The sequence below is a fragment of the Salmo salar genome, chromosome ssa12 (genome assembly GCF_905237065.1).
Source record: "Salmo salar chromosome ssa12, Ssal_v3.1, whole genome shotgun sequence".
In the NCBI taxonomy this organism is placed as follows: Eukaryota; Metazoa; Chordata; class Actinopteri; order Salmoniformes; family Salmonidae; genus Salmo; species Salmo salar.
The window spans coordinates 15,675,682-15,697,908 of NC_059453.1; the positions used below are offsets into that span (position 1 = coordinate 15,675,682).

At 49.8% G+C, this 22,227-nt stretch overlaps 1 protein-coding gene across 4 annotated transcripts in view; it reads right to left on the minus strand.

Annotated features, from left to right (window-relative positions):
* The window catches only part of LOC106591398 (polycystin-1), a 208,500-nt gene that overhangs the window by 43,699 nt on the left and 142,574 nt on the right, over window positions 1-22,227 (minus strand). For all 4 annotated transcript variants that reach the window (XM_045690822.1, XM_045690823.1, XM_045690824.1 and 1 more), the window contains exons 41-48: window positions 13,439-13,609; window positions 10,156-10,299; window positions 9,647-9,857; window positions 9,388-9,514; window positions 7,583-7,705; window positions 5,209-5,261; window positions 2,952-3,169; window positions 2,442-2,550 (exon numbers count right to left, since the gene is read on the minus strand). In XM_045690822.1, coding sequence (XP_045546778.1) covers window positions 2,442-2,550; window positions 2,952-3,169; window positions 5,209-5,261; window positions 7,583-7,705; window positions 9,388-9,514; window positions 9,647-9,857; window positions 10,156-10,299; window positions 13,439-13,609 — 1,156 coding nt within the window. The remainder of the gene's footprint in view (window positions 1-2,441; window positions 2,551-2,951; window positions 3,170-5,208; window positions 5,262-7,582; window positions 7,706-9,387; window positions 9,515-9,646; window positions 9,858-10,155; window positions 10,300-13,438; window positions 13,610-22,227) is intronic.

Below are 22,227 nucleotides of genomic sequence, written 5' to 3' on the forward strand. Positions count from 1 at the left end.
GGAGAGGAGTGAAGAGGAGGGAGAGGAGTGAAGAGGAGTGAAGAGGAGGGAGAGGAGGGAGAGGAGGGAGAGAAGTGAAGAGGAGGGAGAGGAGGGAGAGGAGTGAGAGGAGTGAAGAGGAGGGAGAGGAGTGAAGAGGACGGAGACAAAACCAGACTGCTGATGGCTGCTTTATTGAAGAAACATGTACAGTCGTGGCCAAAAGTTTTGAGAATGACACAAATATTAATTTTCACAAAGTCTACTGCCTCAGTTTGTATGATGGCAATTTGCATATACTCCAGAATGTTATGAAGAGTGTGATCAGATGAATTGAAATTTTACTGCAATGTCCCTCTTTGCATTTCAGCCCTGCCACAAAAGGACCAGCTGACATCATGTCAGTGATTCTCTCGTTAACCAAGGTGTGAGTGTTGACGAGGACAAGGCTGGAGATCACTCTGTCATGCTGATTGAGTTTGAATAACAGACTGGAAGCTTCAAAAGGAGGGTGGTGCTTGGAATCATTGTTCTTCCTCTGTCAGTCATGGTTACCTGCAAGGAAACACGTGCCGTCATCATTGCTTTGCACAAAAAGGGCTTCACAGGCAAGGATATTGCTGCCAGTAAGATTGCACCTAAATCAACCATTTATCGGATCATCAAGAACTTCAAGGAAAGCGGTTCAATTGTTGTGAAGAAGGCTTCAGGGCGCCCAAGAAAGTCCAGCAAGCGCCAGGACCGTCTCCTAAAGTTGATTCAGCTGCTGGATCGGGGGATCTGGGCACCACCAGTACAGAGCTTGCGCAGGAATGGCAGCAGGCAGGTGTGAGTGCATCTGCACGCACAGTGAGGCGAAGACTTTTGGAGGATGGCCTGGTGTCAAGAAGGGCAGCAAAGAAGCCACTTCTCTCCAGGAAAACATCGGGGACAGACTGAAATTCTGCAAAAGGTACAGGGATTGGACTGCTGAGGATTGGGGTCAAGTCATTTTCTCTGATGAATCCCCTTTCCGATTGTTTGGGGCATCCAGAAAAAAGCTTGTCCGGAGAAGACAAGGTGAGCGCTACCATCAGTCCTGTGTCATGCCAACAGTAAAGCATCCTGAGACTATTCATGTGTGGGGTTGATTCTCAGCCAAGGGAGTGGGCTCACTCACAATATTGCCTAAGAACACAGCCATGAATAAAGAATGGTACCAACACATCCTCCGAGAGCAACTTCTCCCAACCATCCAGGAACAGTTTGGTGACGAACAATGCCTTTTCCAGCATGATGGAGCACCTTGCCATAAACTAAGTGGCTTGGGGAACAAAACATCGATATTTTCAGTCCATGGCCAGGAAACTCCCCAGACCTTAATCCCATTGAACTTGTGGTGAATCCTCAAGAGGCGGGTGGACAAACAAAACCCCACAAATTCTGACAAACTCCAAGCATTGATTATGCAAGAATGGGCTGCCAGTCAGGATGTGGCCCAGAAGTTAATTGACAGCATGCCAGGGCGGATTGCAGAGGTCTTGAAAAAGAAGGGTCAACACTGCAAATATTGACTCTTTGCATCAACTTCATGTAATTGTCAATAAAAGCCTTTGACACTTATGAAATGCTTGTAATTATACTTCAGTATTCCATAGTAACATCTGCCAAAAATATCTAAAGACACTGAAGCAGCAAACTTTGTGGAAATTAATATTTGTGTCATTCTCAAAACTTTTGGCCACGACTGTACTTACTATGCCTATGATATGTGGTTGTCTCACATAGCTATCTTCAGGTGAATGCACTAACTGTAAGTCTCTCTGGATCAGAGCGTCTGCTAAATGACTCACTAACTGTAAGTCTCTCTGGATCTGAGCGTCTGCTAAATGACTCACTAACTGTAAGTCTCTCTGGATCAGAGTGTCTGCTAAATGACTCCCTAACTGTAAGTCTCTCTGGATCAGAGTGTCTGCTAAATGACTCACTAACTGTAAGTCTCTCTGGATCAGAGCGTCTGCTAAATGACTCTAACTGTAAGTCTCTCTGGATCAGAGTGTCTGCTAAATGACTCACTAACTGTAAGTCTCTCTGGATCAGAGCGTCTGCTAAATGACTCACTAACTGTAAGTCTCTCTGGATCAGAGCGTCTGCTAAATGACTCATTAACTGTAAGTCTCTCTGGATCAGAGCGTCTACTAAATGACTCACTAACTGTAAGTCACTCTGTATCAGAGTGTCTGCTAAATGACTCACTAACTGTAAGTCTCTCTGGATCAGAGTGTCTGCTAAATGACTCACTAACTGTAAGTCACTCTGTATCAGAGTGTCTGCTGAATGACTCAAATGTAAAATGACAGAAGGAGAAGTAGGTCAGTGAGAGGTCAGAGGTTAGAGGTAAGTTTAGAACAGACAAGAGGAAGCAAGTAGAAGGTGACAGGGTTAAGGGTGAGGTTAGAGGACAGAGTTTAGAGGTGACTCACAGGTCGGCCATCTCGCTGTCTGCTGTCTGGGAGAAGAAGTGTTGGGGGTCACAGAGATGAGACACCTGCAGCTGGCCGTCCGCCAGGATCCGCTTAATCAGGTCCTCATCTGGAGGGGACAGGTGTGTGTGTGACAGAAAGAGAGACGGTTCGATTCACACATCTGAATAGATGTCAAGGTGGTGTTGAGGCAGAGTAAATGTGTGCTTCATGGCTGTTCTGTTTCTACATCATCACACAGTTCTCTTCCATGTTTTAATCAACATTACAACACTATAATATTCATGATACTGAACCTATATGCTGCAGTGCTAAGTACATTTTAACTGCTTACTGTTGTTGTAGCTGTCTGTCTGTCTGTCTGTCTGTCTGTCTGTCTGTCTGTCTGTCTGTCTGTCTGTCTGTCTGTCTGTCTGTCTGTCTGTCTGTCTGTCTGTCTGTCTGTCTGTCTGTCTGTCTGTCTGTCTGTCTGTCTGTCTGTCTGTCTGTGTGTGTGTGTGTGTGGATTACCTGAGGATGTGAAGTACTTGTTGCGGTGTGTGAAGTTGTCATCGTCGGGGTGAAGGGTCATGTCCACCCCCAGGTGTCTTGACCCTTGACCTCTCTTCAACTTGGGTAGCCCCGCCCCCAGGCCCGCCCCTCCCACCTCAGACATGTCACTTAACAACTCTGGCCAATCACGCTCCTCATCGTCATCCTCTTCCTGGACCACACCCCAACTCTGGACACTAGAGGGGGAGAGAGTGGGAGGAGAGGGGGGAGAGAAGGAGGAGAGAGGGGGAGTGAGGGTGAGAAAGGGAGGAGGGGGAGGAGAGAGGGAGGAAAGGAGGGAGATAGAGGGGTCGAGTCAGGTCAGTGTTTATTGAAAGTGCATTTTAAAGAGTCGGTCACAACTTCCACATAAGTACAATGGAACACAAGAGGAGAGAGGGTTGATGGTTTACCTACAGTGGGAGAAAAAAGTATTTGATCCCCTGCTGATTTTGTACGTTTGCCCACTGACAAAGAAACAAACAGGCTATTATTTTAATGGTAGGTTTATTTGAACAGTGAGAGACAGAATAACAACAAAAAAATCCAGAAAAACGCATGTCAAAAATATTATAAATTGATTTGCATTTTAATGAGGGAAATAAGTATTTGACCCCCTCTCAATCAGAAAGATTTCTGGCTCCCAGGTGTCTTTTATACAGGTAACGAGCTCCTAACCGCAGCTTGTTACCTGTATAAAAGACACCTGTCCACAGAAGCAACCAATCAATCAGATTCCAAACTCTCCACCATGGCCAAGACCAAGGAGCTCTCCAAGTATGTCAGGGACAAGATTGTAGACCTACACAAGGCTGGAATGGGCTACAAGACCATCGCCAAGCAGCTTGGTGAGAAGGTGACAACATTTGGTGCGATTATTCGCAAATGGAAGAAACACAAAATAACTGTCAATCTCCCTCGGCCTGGGGCTCCATGCAAGATCTCACCTCGTGGAGTTGCAATGATCATGAGAATGGTGAGGAATCAGCCCAGAACTACACGGGAGGATCTTGTCAATGATCTCAAGGCAGCTGGGACAATAGTCACCAAGAAAACAATTAGTAACACACTACGCCGTGAAGGACTGAAATCCTGCAGCGCCCGCAAGGTCCTCCTGCTCAAGAATACATTACATGCCCTTCTGAAGTTTGCCAATGAACATCTGAATGATTCAGAGGACAACTGGTGAAAGTGTTGTGGTCAGATGAGACCAAAATGGAGCTCTTTGACATCAACTCAACTCGCCGTGTTTGGAGGAGGAGGAATGCTGCCTATGACCCCAAGAACACCATCTCCACCGTCAAACATGGAGGTGGAAACATTATGCTTTGAGGGTGTTTTTCTGCTAAGGGGACAGGACAACTTCACCACATCATTTGACGGGGCCATGTACCGTCAAATCTTGGGTGAGAACCTCCTTCCCTCAGCCAGGGCATTGGAAATGGGTCGTGGATGGGTATTCCAGCATGACAATGATCCAAAACACACGGCCAAGGCAACAAAGGAGTGGCTCAAGAAGAAGCACATTAAAGTCCTGGAGTGGCCTAGCCAGTCTCCAGACCTTAATCCCATAGAAAATCTGTGGAGGGAGCTGAAGGTTCGAGTTGCCAAACGTCAGCCTCGAAACCTTAATGACTTGGAGAAGATCTGCAAAGAGGAGTGGGACAAAATCCCTCCTGAGATGTGCGCAAACCTGGTGGCCAACTACAAGAAACGTCTGACCTCTGTGATTGCCAACAAGGGTTTTGCCACCAAGTACTAAGTCATGTTTTGCAGAGGGGTCAAATACCTATTTCCCTCATTAAAATGCAAATCCTTTTATAACATTTCTGACATGCGTTTTCTGGATTGTTTTGTTGTTATTCTGTCTCTCACTGTTCAAATAAACCCACCATTAAAATTATAGTCTGATCATTTCTTTGTAAGTGGGCAAACGTACAAAATCAGCAGGGGATCAAATACTTTTTCCCCCCACTGTACAAACACACACACACGCACAGAGTAATTATAGATGCCCACACACACTTTACGGTGTGTTGGAACTCTACAGGGATTTAATGAGACACAGAGAGATTATATCAGGACAACAACTCTCCTCTGTTTCTCATTCCCCTCACACACTCATTTTACTGACTAATTATCTCTGTCTCTCTCTCAAAACATAAATCAATGTCTCCATGGGCCTAATGAGAACTGTCAATTACTCAGCCGTCCTCATAGCAACGGGAGAGCTCACCTCTTGGTGGAGGGCGTGGGGGGGAGGTCCACGTTGGTCTCTTCTGAATAGGTCTGGAGAGAGAGAGAGCGGGGGGGGGGTGACAGAGATAAAGATAAAGTAATACTTTCAAATTAGATCAAGTAAGGAGACAGACGATAAAATTACTATCAGAATTTAGACCCTGTAGAAATAGTACTTGTGCTGTTGTCTCACCTCTCTATAGCCCCCAATGAACTGTAGATCCTCCCTTCTATCTAACAGTCATCCATCAATCATCTCCCTCTACTGTTTCTGCTAACATCACCTAGACAACCAGACCTAGACAACCAGACCTACACAACCAGACCTAGACAACCAGTCAACCAGACCTTGACAACCAGACAACCAGACCTAGACAACCAGACCTAGACAACCAGACCTAGACAACCAGACCTAGACAACCAGACCTAGACAACCAGACAACCAGACCTAGACAACCAGACCTAGACAACCAGACCTAGACAACCAGACCTAGACAACCAGACAACCAGACCTAGACAACCAGACCTAGACAACCAGACAACCAGACCTAGACAACCAGACCTAGACAACCAGACCTAGACAACCAGACAACCAGACCTAGACAACCAGACCTAGACAACCAGACCTAGACAACCAGACCTAGACAACCAGCCCTAGACAACCAGACAACCAGACCTAGACAACCAGACAACCAGACCTAGACAACCAGACCTAGACAACCAGACCTAGACAACCAGACAACCAGACCTAGACAACCAGACCTAGACAACCAGACCTAGACAACCAGACAACCAGACAACCAGACCTAGACAACCAGACCTAGACAACCAGACAACCAGACAACCAGACCTAGACAACCAGACCTAGACAACCAGACAACCAGACCTAGACAACCAGACAACCAGACCTAGACAACCAGACCTAGACAACCAGACAACCAGACCTAGACAACCAGACCTAGACAACCAGACCTAGACAACCAGACAACCAGACCTAGACAACCAGACCTAGACAACCAGACCTAGACAACCAGACCTAGACAACCAGACCTAGAGAACCAGACCTAGACAACCAGACAACCAGACCTAGACAACCAGACCTAGAAAACCAGACCTAGACAACCAGACAACCAGACCTAGACAACCAGACCTAGACAACCAGACCTAGACAACCAGACAACCAGACAACCAGACCTAGACAACCAGACAACCAGACCTAGACAACCAGACCTAGACAACCAGACAACCAGACCTAGACAACCAGACCTAGACAACCAGACCTAGACAACCAGACCTAGAGAACCAGACCTAGACAACCAGACAACCAGACCTAGACAACCAGACCTAGACAACCAGACCTAGACAACCAGACCTAGACAACCAGACCTAGACAACCAGACCTAGACAACCAGACCTAGACAACCAGACCTAGACAACCAGCCCTAGACAACCAGACAAGCAGACCTAGACAACCAGACAACCAGACCTAGACAACCAGACCTAGACAACCAGACCTAGACAACCAGACCTAGACAACCAGACCTAGACAACCAGACCTAGACAACCAGACCTAGACAACCAGACAACCAGACAACCAGACCTAGACAACCAGACCTAGACAACCAGACAACCAGACAACCAGACCTAGACAACCAGACCTAGACAACCAGACCTAGACAACCAGACCTAGACAACCAGACAACCAGACCTAGACAACCAGACAACCAGACCTAGACAACCAGACCTAGACAACCAGACAACCAGACAACCAGACCTAGACAACCAGACCTAGACAACCAGACCTAGACAACCAGACAACCAGACCTAGACAACCAGACCTAGACAACCAGACCTAGACAACCAGACCTAGACAACCAGACAACCAGACCTAGACAACCAGACCTAGACAACCAGACCTAGACAACCAGACCTAGAGAACCAGACCTAGACAACCAGACAACCAGACCTAGACAACCAGAACTAGACAACCAGACAACCAGACAACCAGACCTAGACAACCAGACAACCAGACCTAGACAACCAGACCTAGACAACCAGACCTAGACAACCAGACCTAGACAACCAGACAACCAGACCTAGACAACCAGACCTAGACAACCAGACCTAGACAACCAGACCTAGACAACCAGACAACCAGCTGCTATATCAGGCCGGTGCAATACTTTTTATTAAGAGTCATCTCTCTCACACACACACACACACACACACACACACACACACACACACACACACACACACACACACACACACACACACACACACACACACACACACACACGCCACGTACACACCTCTCTCACACACACACGCCACGTACACATCTATCTCTCACACACACACCACGTACACACCTCTCTAGGGACACCGTTGAAGATGAGGAAGGAGCTTCCTGCCATGGAGTTATCCAGGAAGTCATCTATCTCCACTGACTCCTGGTCCACCTGGGAGGACGGCACCTGTTCTACTGACACACACTTACACACACACACACACACACACACACACACACACACACACACACACACACACACACACACACACACACACACACACACACACACACACAGGGACGCACACGGCGGGATGAAAAACACACACACAGAGTCTTTATGAAGGATTCAGGGATTTAAATGCATAATGGTGGAGATGTGACGAGTGGATGTGTGTGTTCTAAAGATGAGTGTTCTAAAGATGAGTGTTCTAAAGGTGTGTGTTCTAAAGGTGTGTTTGTTCTTGGTGTGTGTGTTCTAAAGGTGTGTGTTCTAAAGGTGTGTGTGTTCTAGGTGTGTGTGTTCTAAAGGTGTGTGTTCTAAATGTGTGTTTGTTCTTGGTGTGTGTGTTCTTGGTGTGTGTGTTCTAAAGGTGTGTGTGTTCTAAAGGTGTGTGTGTTCTAAAGGTGTGTGTTCTAAAGGTGTGTGTGTTCTAAAGGTGTGTGTGTTCTAGGTGTGTGTGTTCTAAAGGTGTGTGTTCTAAAGGTGTGTGTGTTCTAGGTGTGTGTGTTCTAGGTGTGTGTGTTCTAAAGGTGTGTGTGTTCTAAAGGTGTGTGTGTTCTAAAGGTGTGTGTTCTAAAGGTGTGTGTTCTAGGTGTGTGTTCTAAAGGTGTGTGTGTTCTAAAGGTGTGTGTGTGTTCTAAAGGTGTGTGTGTGTTCTAAAGGTGTGTGTTCTAAAGGTGTGTTTGTTCTAAAGGTGTGTTTGTTCTAAAGGTGTGTGTTCTAAAGGTGTGTGTGTTCTAAAGGTGTGTTTGTTCTTGGTGTGTGTGTTCTAAAGGTGTGTGTGTTCTAGGTGTGTGTGTTCTAAAGGTGTGTGTGTTCTAAAGGTGTGTGTTCTAAAGGTGTGTGTGTTCTAAAGATGTGTGTTCTAAAGGTGTGTGTGTTCTAAAGGTGTGTGTGTTCTAAAGGTGTGTTTGTTCTAAAGGTGTGTGTTCTAAAGGTGTGTGTTCTAAAGGTGTGTGTTCTAAAGGTATGTGTGTTCTAGGTGTGTGTGTTCTAAAGGTGTGTGTGTTCTAAAGGTGTGTGTTCTAAAGGTGTGTGTGTTCTAAAGATGTGTGTTCTAAAGGTGTGTGTGTTCTAAAGGTGTGTGTGTTCTAAAGGTGTGTTTGTTCTAAAGGTGTGTGTTCTAAAGGTGTGTGTTCTAAAGGTGTGTGTTCTAAAGGTGTGTGTGTTCTAAAGGTGTGTGTTCTAAAGGTGTGTGTTCTAAAGGTGTGTGTGTTCTAGGTGTGTGTGTTCTAAAGGTGTGTGTGTTCTAAAGGTGTGTGTGTTCTAAAGGTGTGTGTGTTCTAGGTGTGTGTTCTAAAGGTGTGTGTGTTCTAAAGGTGTGTGTTCTAAAGATGTGTGTGTTCTAAAGGTGTGTGTTCTAAAGATGTGTGTGTTCTAAAGGTGTGTGTTCTAAAGGTGTGTTTGTTCTAAAGGTGTGTGTTCTAAATGTGTGTGTGTTCTAAAGGTGTGTGTGTTCTAAAGGTGTGTGTGTTCTAAAGATGTGTGTTCTAAAGGTGTGTGTTCTAAAGGTATGTGTGTTCTAAAGGTGTGTGTGTTCTAAAGGTGTGTGTTCTAAAGGTGTGTGTTCTAAAGGTATGTGTGTGTGTGTGTGTGTGTGTGTGTGTGTGTGTGTGTGTGTGTGTGTGTGTGTGTGTGTGTGTGTGTGTGTGTGTGTGTGTCACCTTGCTACGACTCATCCTGAAGAGAGTGAAGACCAGCAGGTAGAGGGGGTAAATCACCAGACAGCTGACCACTCCCACAGCCACAGTCTCCACATCCACCACCACCAGCCTGGACACTGCTACAGAGCTACAGTAGGACAACACAGTCAGTACTGGAACACACACACAGACATGGACACACACACACACACACACACACACACACACACACACACACACACACACCACGGACACACACGGACACACACACTCCCCCTACCTGTAGCTCCTATTGGCCACGGTGCTGTACCACATGGTGTTAGCCAGCAGACAGAGCTGTAGCAGCAGGGCGCTGCACGTCGCCCTCTGGAGGCGGGTAAAGGGACTGCGGACAGGCCGTTCCCATAGCGACAGCCACAAGTGACTCTCACACAGGGCACGCTGAAGCTCCCAGTTCAGGAGGCGGGGCAACCGACGAAGCTCCGCCTCTTCTGTAGGTCAGGACACGCCCACAGGAAGCAGAAAAAAAGGAAGGAGGAAGTAAAAGAGGAAGTAGTGAGTTTGTATTAATGAACAGACCACTGATTTGTGATCAGTGCTCCTGTTCAAAGTCCAACTGTTATCCTTAACGGCTATATGACAAAACTGGCCCTAGACTAGTTGTCGAGGCAGCGGTGGTGAGATGTGGATAGACTCATGTTGGAGACCATTTGGCTAAGGGTTTGACTACTAAACTATGAGGGTAGGGGCTAGGGATAGGGGCTTAGAGCTAGGGGTTAGGGTCCTTACCTGAGGCCTCCACCTCTATCTCCACACGTCCATCTGTCCTCTCGTTGTCCACTGACAGCCACTCCTCTACCAGGAAATAGTAACTGCTTCCTGTCTGTAGGTCCTTCACCAGGACATACTGGAGCTTCCATGCTGGAGACAGACCTGGGAGGAGAGGAGGGAGGAGAGAAAGGGCACATTTACTAGGTTGCTTACGGTTTGACAAAGAGATCTACTGTAAGTGTATAATAATAATAATAATATTTATCAGGGCCTAAATGACCACCTGCCAGGGCGGGGCTACACAGCATTTCACTCACATTTGTGAATTAAAAACAGTCAAGTATGATCACATTTACAGTAAAATAAATGCTGCATTAGCTGTTTTCAAAGTATTTATGTCGTTTTGTTAATCGCACAAAGTATAAGAACTACGAATCCCATATAGCCTATTCCACCTCGCGCTGCAACACTGCCTGGCTGGGGGCTGTGCACACGTGAAGAACTGAGTGAAAGATTCATTTTTAGAAGCGCTGCGAACAGGCATAAAAGTTGGTCTAATAAAATTGAAACGAACGTCTACTGAAGTGAGACTTTGTCCTTGTGTTTCCTGGCCATTTCCATGGTTTTGTTCAGAGGCTAGGTTGTTCAACTGCTAGAGAAGACAACGCCTCTACTAGCCAGATTCAATCTCACAGGCACAAACGAGACTCTAGTCGCGTTACCACAACGCTTCTACTAGCCAGACTCAATCTCACAGGCACAAACGAGACTCTAGTCGCGTTACCACGGTAACCACAACGCTTCTACTAGCCAGACTCAATCTCACAGGCACAAACGAGACTCTAGTCTCGTTACCACGGTAACCACAACGCTTCTACTAGCCAGACTCAATCTCACAGGCACAAACGAGACTCTAGTCGCGTTACCACGGTAACCACAACGCTTCTACTAGCCAGACTCAATCTCACAGGCGCAAACGAGACTCTAGTCGCGTTACCACGGTAACCACAACGCCTCTACGAGCCAGACTCAATCTCACAGGCACAAACGAGACTCTAGTCGCGTTACCACGGTAACCACAACGCTTCTACTAGCCAGACTCAATCTCACAGGCACAAACGTGATTCTAGTCGCGTTACCACGGTAACCACAACGCCTCTACTAGCCAGACTCAATCTCACAGGCGCAAACGAGACTCTAGTCGCGTTACCACGGTAACCACAACGCCTCTACGAGCCAGACTCAATCTCACAGGCACAAACGAGACTCTAGTCGCGTTACCACGGTAACCACAACGCTTCTACTAGCCAGACTCAATCTCACAGGCACAAACGTGATTCTAGTCGCGTTACCACGGTAACCACAACGCCTCTACTAGCCAGACTCAATCTCACAGGCACAAACGCGACTGTAGTCGCATTACCACGGTAACCACAACGCTTCTAGAAGCCAGACTCAGAAAGCAGTAATTCTGTAATTTTGCCAAATGTATTTAAATTTATCAGGGGTTCTGCAGCCCCTCCAGAACCCTTCAAGCGGTTATAATTCTGTAACTAAATAAATGATGAAGTGCAACGCAGGAGAGACGGGAGTTGCTGGCTCATGTCTATCAGAACAGAGAGAGGGAGAGAGAACATAGAAAGTGAATCTCATTCTAGTTCTGTGAGAGATACAGGCTTGCTACTCACACAGCCATGCAACGCATTGGTCTCAAACATAGGTTACAATGTCACGCCAACTCTAATCCAACCCGAATCAACTCTTAGAATATCAGACCCAAGCTGTAAGTCTACTTTTTCACACTACGTTTTTATTTTTTTTGTTTACAAAGGAACGAAGAGGCAAGAACTTTGATCGCTTTTATTATGATTTTTACATTGCAAAAAGTAACTATGTTTCATGCCAGGAGAGGTACTGGATCTGGCCAAATAGGTTCCGGAACAAAACAGTCCAGAACTAATCACTGACCACATTACTTCTTACTAGTAATACATTATACCTTTTATGGAACATTACAGAGCACGCTCATCTGTTATTTTGTGTTGTGCTGGTTTAATTTTAGCTGATTTGGGGGGGGGCTGGTAAAAATCATCTGAGTGGCTGGTAGACCAAAACGTACTTTTTTTGCAATGATAAAAATAATATGAATAATAATAATATGAATAATGACAATTATATGAATAATGATAATAATACTAATACTAATAATAATAGGAATAATGATAATAAAATAATATGAATAATAATATGAATAATGATAATAATAATAATAATAATATGAATAATGATAATAATAATAATAATATGAATAATGATAATATGAATATGAATAATGATAATAATAATATGAATAATGATAATAATATGAATATGAATAATGATAATAATAATATGAATAATGATAATAATAATATGAATAATAATAATAATAATATGAAAAATGATAATAATATGAATAATGATAATAATAATAATATGAATAATGCTAATAATAATATGAATAATGATAATAATATGAATAATGATAATAATACTAATAATAATATGAATAATGATAATAAAATAATATGAATAATAATATGAATAATGATAATAATAATAGTATGAATAATAATAATAATATGAATAATGATAATAATAATATGAATAATAATATGAATAATGATAATAATATGAATACTGATAATAATAATAATATGAATAATGATAATAATAATATGAATAATGATAACAATATGAATAATGCTAATAATAATAATATGAATAATGCTAATAATAATATGAATAATGCTAATAACATGAATAATAATAATAATATGAATAATGCTAATAATAATATGAATAATGATAATAATAATATGAATAATGATAATAATAATATGACTAATGATAATAATAATATGAATAATGACAATAATAATAATATGAATAATGATAATAATAATATGAATAATGATAATAATATGAATATGAATAATGATAATAATAATATGAATAATGATAATAATATGAATATGAATAATGATAATAATAATATGAATAATGATAATGATAATAATAATGATATGAACAATGATAATAATAATAATATTACATTGTACTTGTAACATGCTTTTCAAAAATAGTCCTATATCCATCATTTGAGAAATTTGCTCCCTGACTGTGTAGCTTTAATTTCGGGGATTATTAGCTAGCTGGACACAGTCAAGATATTGTATGAATGTTTCCTAAATATTTGAGGCTACTCAAACCACCATGGGCCGGATTGTGTGTGTGTGTTAGTGTGTGTGTGTCCTCCTACCCTTGTTGTCGTGCCAGACGCGGATCTTCCAGACGCTGCCCAGGCTAGTTTCTGTGGCGATGTGGAAGATGTCCAGTCCGTTACGTGCGAAGGCCCCGGGGCTGTCCAGGTGGCGATGCCCGCTACGCCCCTCACAGCCGTACACACTGATGCCTACATGTGCTGAAGTGCCTAGCAGACAGGGGGAGGAGTTAGATATACACATCATATAATAACTACAAACGTCTTGAGGCAGGTGATGGATGGGTATGTACTGTAGTCATGGAGACAGGTGATGGATGGGTATGTACTGTCGTCTTGGAGACAGGTGATGGATGGGTATGTACTGTAGTCATGGAGACAGGTGATGGATGGGTATGTACTGTCGTCTTGGAGACAGGTGATGGATGGGTATGTACTGTCGTCTTGGAGACAGGTGATGGATGGGTATGTACTGTCGTCTTGGAGACAGGTGATGGATGGGTATGTACTGTCGTCTTGGAGACAGGTGATGGATGGGTATGTACTGTCATCTTGGAGACAGGTGATGGATGGGTATGTACTGTCATCTTGGAGACAGGTGATGGATGGGTATGTACTGTCATCTTGGAGACAGGTGATGGATGGGTATGTACTGTCATCTTGGAGACAGGTGATGGATGGGTATGTACTGTCATCTTGGAGACAGCTGATGGATGGGTATGTACTGTCGTCTTGGAGACAGCTGATGGATGGGTATGTACTGTCATCTTGGAGACAGGTGATGGATGGGTATGTACTGTCATCTTGGAGACAGGTGATGGATGGGTATGTACTGTCATCTTGGAGACAGGTGATGGATGGGTATGTACTGTCGTCTTGGAAACCTTTCATTATGTTCCCTTGATCTTTGGGGATTTGAGCCTCGGTTGCTGTCTGAGGGGGTTGCTGTCTGAGGGGGTTGCTGTCTGAGGGGTTGCTGTCTGAGGGGGTTGCTGTCTGAGGGGGTTGCTGTCTGAGGGGGTTGCAGACTGAGGGGGTTGCTGTCTGAGGGGTTGCTGTCTGAGGGGTTGCTGTCTGAGGGGGTTGCTGTCTGAGGGGGTTGCTGTCAGAGGGCTGCAGCCTGAGAGGTTGCTGTCTGAGGGTTGCAGTCTGAGGGTTGCTGTCTGAGGGGGTTGCTGTCTGAGAGGGTTGCTGTCTGAGGGGGTTGCTGTCTGAGGGGGTTGCTGTCTGAGGGGGTTGCTGTCTGAGGAGGTTGCTGTCTGAGGGCTGCAGTCTGAGAGGTTGCTATCTGAGGGGGTTGCTGTCTGAGGGATGCAGACTGAGGGGTTGCTGTCTGAGGGGGTTGCTGTCTGAGGGGGTTGCTGTCTGAGGGCTGCAGTCTGAGAGGTTGCTGTCTGAGGGGGTTGCTGTCTGAGGGATGCAGACTGAGGGGTTGCTGTCTGAGGGGGTTGCTGTCTGAGGGGTTTGCTGTCTGAGCGGCTTGCTGTCTGAGGGGGTTGCTGTCTGAGGGGGTTGCTGTCTGAGGGTTGCTGTCTGAGGGGGTTGCTGTCTGAGGGTTGCTGTCTGAGGGGGTTGCTGTCTGAGGGGGTTGCTGTCTGAGGGGTTGCAGTCTGAGGGGTTGCTGTCTGAGGGGTTGCTGTCTGAGGGGTTGCTGTCTGAGGGGTTGCTGTCTGAGGGTTGCAGACTGAGGGGGTTGCTGTCTGAGGGTTGCAGACTGAGGGGGTTGCTGTCTGAGGGGTTGCAGTCTGAGGGGGTTGCTGTCTGAGGGGGTTGCTGTCTGAGGGTTGCAGACTGAGGGGGTTGCTGTCTGAGGGTTGCAGACTGAGGGGGTTGCTGTCTGAGGGTTGCAGACTGAGGGGGTTGCTGTCTGAGGGGGTTGCTGTCTGAGGGGGTTGCTGTCTGAGGGTTGCAGACTGAGGGTGTTGCTGTCTGAGGGGGTTGCTGTCTGAGGGGTTGCTGTCTGAAGGGGTTGCTGTCTGAGGGGTTGCTGTCTGAGGGGGTTTCTGTCTGAGGGGTTGCAGTCTGAGGGGGTTGCAGTCTGAGGGGGTTGCTGTCTGAGGGGGTTGCTGTCTGAGGGGGTTGATGTCTGAGGGGGTTGATGTCTGAGGGGGTTGCTGTCTGAGGGGGTTGCTGTCTGAGGGGGTTGCTGTCTGAGGGGGTTGCAGACTGAGGGGTTGCAGACTGAGGGGTTGCAGTCTGAGGGGGTTGCTGTCTGAGGGGGTTGCTGTCTGAGGGTTGCAGACTGAGGGGGTTGCTGTCTGAGGGTTACAGACTGAGGGGGTTGCTGTCTGAGGGGGTTGCTGTCTGAGGGGGTTGCTGTCAGAGGGCTGCAGCCTGAGAGGTTGCAGTCTGAGGGTTGCAGTCTGAGGGTTGCTGTCTGAGGGGGTTGCTGTCTGAGAGGGTTGCTGTCTGAGGGGGTTGCTGTCTGAGGGGGTTGCTGTCTGAGGAGGTTGCTGTCTGAGGAGGTTGCTGTCTGAGGGCTGCAGTCTGAGAGGTTGCTATCTGAGGGGGTTGCTGTCTGAGGGATGCAGACTGAGGGGTTGCTGTCTGAGGGGGTTGCTGTCTGAGGGGGTTGCTGTCTGAGGGCTGCAGTCTGAGAGGTTGCTGTCTGAGGGGGTTGCTGTCTGAGGGGGATGCTGTCTGAGGGGTTGCTGTCTGAGGGGTTTGCAGTCTGAGGGGTTTGCAGTCTGAGGGGTTTGCTGTCTGAGGGGGTTGCTGTCTGAGGGGGTTGCTGTCTGAGGGGGTTGCTGTCTGAGGGGGTTGCTGTCTGAGGGGGTTGCTGTCTGAGGGCTGCAGTCTGAGAGGTTGCTGTCTGAGGGGTTGCTGTCTGAGGGATGCAGACTGAGGGGTTGCTGTCTGAGGGGGTTGCTGTCTGAGGGGTTTGCAGTCTGAGGGGTTTGCTGTCTAAGGGGGTTGCTGTCTGAGGGGGTTGCTGTCTGAGGGGGTTGCTGTCTGAGGGTTGCTGTCTGAGGGGGTTGCTGTCTGAGGGGGTTGCTGTCTGAGGGGTTGCTGTCTGAGGGGTTGCAGTCTGAGGCGTTGCTGTCTGAGGGGGTTGCTGTCTGAGGGGGTTGCTGTCTGAGGGTTGCAGACTGAGGGGGTTGCTGTCTGAGGGTTGCAGACTGAGGGGGTTGCTGTCTGAGGGGTTGCAGTCTGAGGGGTTGCTGTCTGAGGGGGTTGCTGTCTGAGGGTTGCAGACTGAGGGGGTTGCTGTCTGAGGGTTACAGACTGAGGGGGTTGCTGTCTGAGGGTTGCAGACTGAGGGGGTTGCTGTCTGAGGGGTTGCTGTCTGAGGGGGTTGCTGTCTGAGGGTTGCAGACTGAAGGGGTTGCTGTCTGAGGGGGTTGCTGTCTGAGGGGGTTGCTGTCTGAAGGGGTTGCTGTCTGAGGGGTTACTGTCTGAGGGGGTTGCTGTCTGAGGGGGTTGCTGTCTGAGGGGTTGCAGTCTGAGGGGTTTGCAGTCTGAGGGGGTTGATGTCTGAGGGGGTTGATGTCTGAGGGGGTTGCTGTCTGAGGGGGTTGCTGTCTGAGGGGGTTGCTGTCTGAGGGGGTTGCTGTCTGAGGGTTGCAGACTGAGGGGGTTGCAGACTGAGGGGGTTACTGTCTGAGGGGTTGCAATCTGAGGGGGTTGCTGTCTGAGGGGGTTGCTGTCTGAGGGTTGCAGACTGAGGGGGTTGCTGTCTGAGGGTTGCAGACTGAGGGGTTGCTGTCTGAGGGGGTTGCTGTTTGAGGGGGTTGCTGTCTGAGGGTTGCAGACTGAGATGGTTGCTGTCTGAGGGGGTTGCTGTCTGAGGGGGTTGCTGTCTGAGGGGGTTGCTGTCTGAGGGGTTTGCAGTCTGAGGGGTTTGCTGTCTGAGGGGGTTGCTGTCTGAGGGGGTTGCTGTCTGAGGGTTGCAGACTGAGGGGTTGCTGTCTGAGAGGTTGCAGACTGAGGGGGTTGCTGTCTGAGGGGGTTGCTGTCTGAGAGGGTTGCTGTCTGAGGGGGTTGCTGTCTGAGGGGTTTGCTGTCTGAGGGTTGCTGTCTGAGGGGGTTGCTGTCTGAGGGTTGCTGTCTGAGGGGTTGCTGTCTGAGGGGGTTGCTGTCTGAGGGGTTGCAGTCTGAGGGGTTGCTGTCTGAGGGGGTTGCTGTCTGAGGGGTTGCTGTCTGAGGGGGTTGCTGTCTGAGGGTTGCAGACTGAGGGGGTTGCTGTCTGAGGGTTGCAGACTGAGGGGTTGCTGTCTGAGGGGTTGCAGTCTGAGGGGTTGCTGTCTGAGGGGGTTGCTGTCTGAGGGTTGCAGACTGAGGGGTTGCTGTCTGAGGGTTGCAGACTGAGGGGGTTGCTGTCTGAGGGTTGCAGACTGAGGGGGTTGCTGTCTGAGGGGTTGCTGTCTGAGGGGGTTGCTGTCTGAGGGTTGCAGACTGAGGGGGTTGCTGTCTGAGGGGGTTGCTGTCTGAGGGGGTTGCTGTCTGAAGGGGTTGCTGTCTGAGGGGGTTGCTGTCTGAGGGGGTTTCTGTCTGAGGGGTTGCAGTCTGAGGGGGTTGCTGTCTGAGGGGGTTGATGTCTGAGGGGGTTGCTGTCTGAGGGTTGCAGACGGAGGGGTTGCTGTCTGAGGGGGTTGCTTTCTGAGGGGGTTGCTGTCTGAGGGTTGCAGACTGAGGGGGTTGCAGACTGAGGGGGTTGCAGACTGAGGGGGTTGCAGTCTGAGGGGGTTGCTGTCTGAGGGGGTTGCTGTCTGAGGGTTGCAGACTGAGGGGGTTGCTGTCTGAGGGTTGCAGACTGAGGGGGTTGCTGTCTGAGGGGGTTGCTGTCTGAGGGGGTTGCTGTCAGAAGGCTGCAGCCTGAGAGGTTGCAGTCTGAGGGTTGCAGTCTGAGGGTTGCTGTCTGAGGGGGTTGCTGTCTGAGAGGGTTGCTGTCTGAGGGGGTTGCTGTCTGAGGGGGTTGCTGTCTGAGGAGGTTGCTGTCTGAGGAGGTTGCTGTCTGAGGGCTGCAGTCTGAGAGGTTGCTATCTGAGGGGGTTGCTGTCTGAGGGATGCAGACTGAGGGGGTTGCTGTCTGAGGGGGTTGCTGTCTGAGGGCTGCAGTCTGAGAGGTTGCTGTCTGAGGGGGTTGCTGTCTGAGGGGGTTGCTGTCTGAGGGGTTGCTTTCTGAGGGTTGCTGTCTGAGGGGGTTGCTGTCTGAGGGGGTTGCTGTCTGAGGGGTTGCAGTCTGAGGGGTTGCTGTCTGAGGGGATTGCTGTCTGAGGGGTTGCTGTCTGAGGGGGTTGCTGTCTGAGGGTTGCAGACTGAGGGGTTGCAGTCTGAGGGGTTGCTGTCTGAGGGGGTTGCTGTCTGAAGGGGTTGCTGTCTGAGGGGGTTGCTGTCTGAGGGGGTTTCTGTCTGAGGGGTTGCAGTCTGAGGGGGTTGCAGTCTGAGGGGGTTGCTGTCTGAGGGGGTTGATGTCTGAGGGGGTTGCTGTCTGAGGTTGCAGACGGAGGGGGTTGCTGTCTGAGGGGGTTGCTTTCTGAGGGGGTTGCTGTCTGAGGGTTGCAGACTGAGGGGGTTGCAGACTGAGGGGTTGCAGTCTGAGGGGGTTGCTGTCTGAGGGGGTTGCTGTCTGAGGGTTGCAGACTGAGGGGGTTGCTGTCTGAGGGTTGCAGACTGAGGGGGTTGCTGTCTGAGGGGGTTGCTGTCTGAGGGGGTTGCTGTCAGTGGGCTGCAGCCTGAGAGGTTGCAGTCTGAGGGTTGCAGTCTGAGGGTTGCTGTCTGAGGGGGTTGCTGTCTGAGAGGGTTGCTGTCTGAGGGGGTTGCTGTCTGAGGGGGTTGCTGTCTGAGGAGGTTGCTGTCTGAGGAGGTTGCTGTCTGAGGGCTGCAGTCTGAGAGGTTGCTATCTGAGGGGGTTGCTGTCTGAGGGGTTGCAGTCTGATGGGGTTGCTGTCTGAGGTTGCAGATGAGGGTTGCTGTCTGAGGGGTTGCTGTTTGAGGGGGTTGCTGTCTGAGGGTTGCAGACTGAGATGGTTGCTGTCTGAGGGGGTTGCTGTCTGAGGGGGTTGCTGTCTGAGGGGGTTGCTGTCTGAGGGGTTTGCTGTCTGAGGGGTTTGCTGTCTGAGGGGGTTGCTGTCTGAGGGGGTTGCTGTCTGAGGGTTGCAGACTGAGGGGGTTGCTGTCTGAGAGGTTGCAGTCTGAGGGGGTTGCTGTCTGAGGGGGTTGCTGTCTGAGAGGGTTGCTGTCTGAGGGGGTTGCTGTCTGAGGGGTTTGCTGTCTGAGGGGTTGCTGTCTGAGGGGGTTGCTGTCTGAGGGTTGCTGTCTGAGGGGGTTGCTGTCTGAGGGGGTTGCTGTCTGAGGGGTTGCAGTCTGAGGGGTTGCTGTCTGAGGGGGTTGCTGTCTGAGGGGGTTGCTGTCTGAGGGGGTTGCTGTCTGAGGGTTGCAGACTGAGGGGGTTGCTGTCTGAGGGTTGCAGACTGAGGGGGTTGCTGTCTGAGGGGTTGCAGTCTGAGGGGGTTGCTGTCTGAGGGGGTTGCTGTCTGAGGGTTGCAGACTGAGGGGGTTGCTGTCTGAGGGTTGCAGACTGAGGGGTTGCTGTCTGAGGGTTGCAGACTGAGGGGGTTGCTGTCTGAGGGGGTTGCTGTCTGAGGGGGTTGCTGTCTGAGGGTTGCAGTCTGAGGGGTTGCTGTCTGAGGGGTTGCTGTCTGAGGGGGTTGCTGTCTGAAGGGGTTGCTGTCTGAGGGGGTTGCTGTCTGAGGGGTTTGCTGTCTGAGGGGTTGCAGTCTGAGGGGGTTGCTGTCTGAGGGGGTTGATGTCTGAGGGGGTTGCTGTCTGAGGGTTGCTGTCTGAGGGGGTTGCTGTCTGAGGGGGTTGCTTTCTGAGGGGGTTGCTGTCTGAGGGTTGCAGACTGAGGGGGTTGCTGTCTGAGGGGGTTGCAGACTGAGGGGTTGCAGTCTGAGGGGGTTGCTGTCTGAGGGGTTGCTGTCTGAGGGTTGCTGACTGAGGGGTTGCTGTCTGAGGGTTGCTGACTGAGGGGGTTGCTGTCTGAGGGGGTTGCTGTCTGAGGGGTTGCTGTCAGAAGGCTGCAGCCTGAGAGGGGTTGCAGTCTGAGGGGTTGCTGTCTGAGGGGTTGCTGTCTGAGAGGGTTGCTGTCTGAGGGGGTTGCTGTCTGAGGGGGTTGCTGTCTGAGGAGGTTGCTGTCTGAGGAGGTTGCTGTCTGAGGGCTGCAGTCTGAGAGGTTGCTATCTGAGGGGGTTGCTGTCTGAGGGATGCAGACTGAGGGGGTTGCTGTCTGAGGGGGTTGCTGTCTGAGGGCTGCAGTCTGAGAGGTTGCTGTCTGAGGGGGTTGCTGTCTGAGGGGGTTGCTGTCTGAGGGGGTTGCTTTCTGAGGGTTGCTGTCTGAGGGGTTGCTGTCTGAGGGGGTTGCTGTCTGAGGGGTTGCAGTCTGAGGGGTTGCTGTCTGAGGGGATTGCTGTCTGAGGGGTTGCTGTCTGAGGGGGTTGCTGTCTGAGGGTTGCAGACTGAGGGGTTGCTGTCTGAGGGGGTTGCTGTCTGAGGGGGTTGCTGTCTGAAGGGGTTGCTGTCTGAGGGGTTGCTGTCTGAGGGGGTTGCTGTCTGAGGGGTTGCAGTCTGAGGGGTTTGCAGTCTGAGGGGTTGCTGTCTGAGGGGGTTGATGTCTGAGGGGGTTGCTGTCTGAGGGTTGCAGACGGAGGGGGTTGCTGTCTGAGGGGGTTGCTTTCTGAGGGGGTTGCTGTCTGAGGGGTTGCAGACTGAGGGGGTTGCAGACTGAGGGGGTTGCAGTCTGAGGGGGTTGCTGTCTGAGGGGGTTGCTGTCTGAGGGTTGCAGACTGAGGGGGTTGCTGTCTGAGGGGTTGCAGACTGAGGGGTTGCTGTCTGAGGGGGTTGCTGTCTGAGGGGGTTGCTGTCAGTGGGTTGCAGCCTGAGAGGTTGCAGTCTGAGGGTTGCAGTCTGAGGGGTTGCTGTCTGAGGGGGTTGCTGTCTGAGAGGGTTGCTGTCTGAGGGGTTGCTGTCTGAGGGGGTTGCTGTCTGAGGAGGTTGCTGTCTGAGGAGGTTGCTGTCTGAGGGGTTGCAGTCTGAGAGGTTGCTATCTGAGGGGTTGCTGTCTGAGGGGTTGCAGTCTGATGGGGTTGCTGTCTGAGGGGGTTGCTGTCTGAGGGTTGCAGACTGAGGGGGTTGCTGTCTGAGGGTTACAGACTGAGGGGGTTGCTGTCTGAGGGTTGCAGACTGAGGGGTTGCTGTCTGAGGGGGTTGCTGTCTGAGGGGGTTGCTGTCTGAGGGTTGCTGACTGAGGGGTTGCTGTCTGAGGGGGTTGCTGTCTGAGGGGTTGCTGTCTGAGGGGGTTACTGTCTGAGGGGTTGCTGTCTGAGGGGGTTGCAGTCTGAGGGGTTGCAGTCTGAGGGGTTTGCAGTCTGAGGGGTTGCTGTCTGAGGGGGTTGCTGTCTGAGGGGGTTGCTGTCTGAGGGGGTTGCTGTCTGAGGGTTGCAGACTGAGGGGGTTGCTGTCTGAGGGGTTGCTGTCTGAGGGGGTTACTGTCTGAGGGGTTGCTGTCTGAGGGGGTTGCTGTCTGAGGGGGTTGCTGTCTGAGGGTTGCAGACTGAGGGGGTTGCTGTCTGAGGGTTGCAGACTGAGGGGGTTGCTGTCTGAGGGGGTTGCTGTTTGAGGGGGTTGCTGTCTGTGGGTTGCAGACTGAGATGGTTGCTGTCTGAGGGGGTTGCTGTCTGAGGGGTTTGCAGTCTGAGGGGTTTGCAGTCTGAGGGGTTGCTGTCTGAGGGGGTTGCTGTCTGAGGGGGTTGCTGTCTGAGGGGGTTGCTGTCTGAGGGTTGCAGACTGAGGGGGTTGCTGTCTGAGAGGTTGCAGACTGAGGGGGTTGC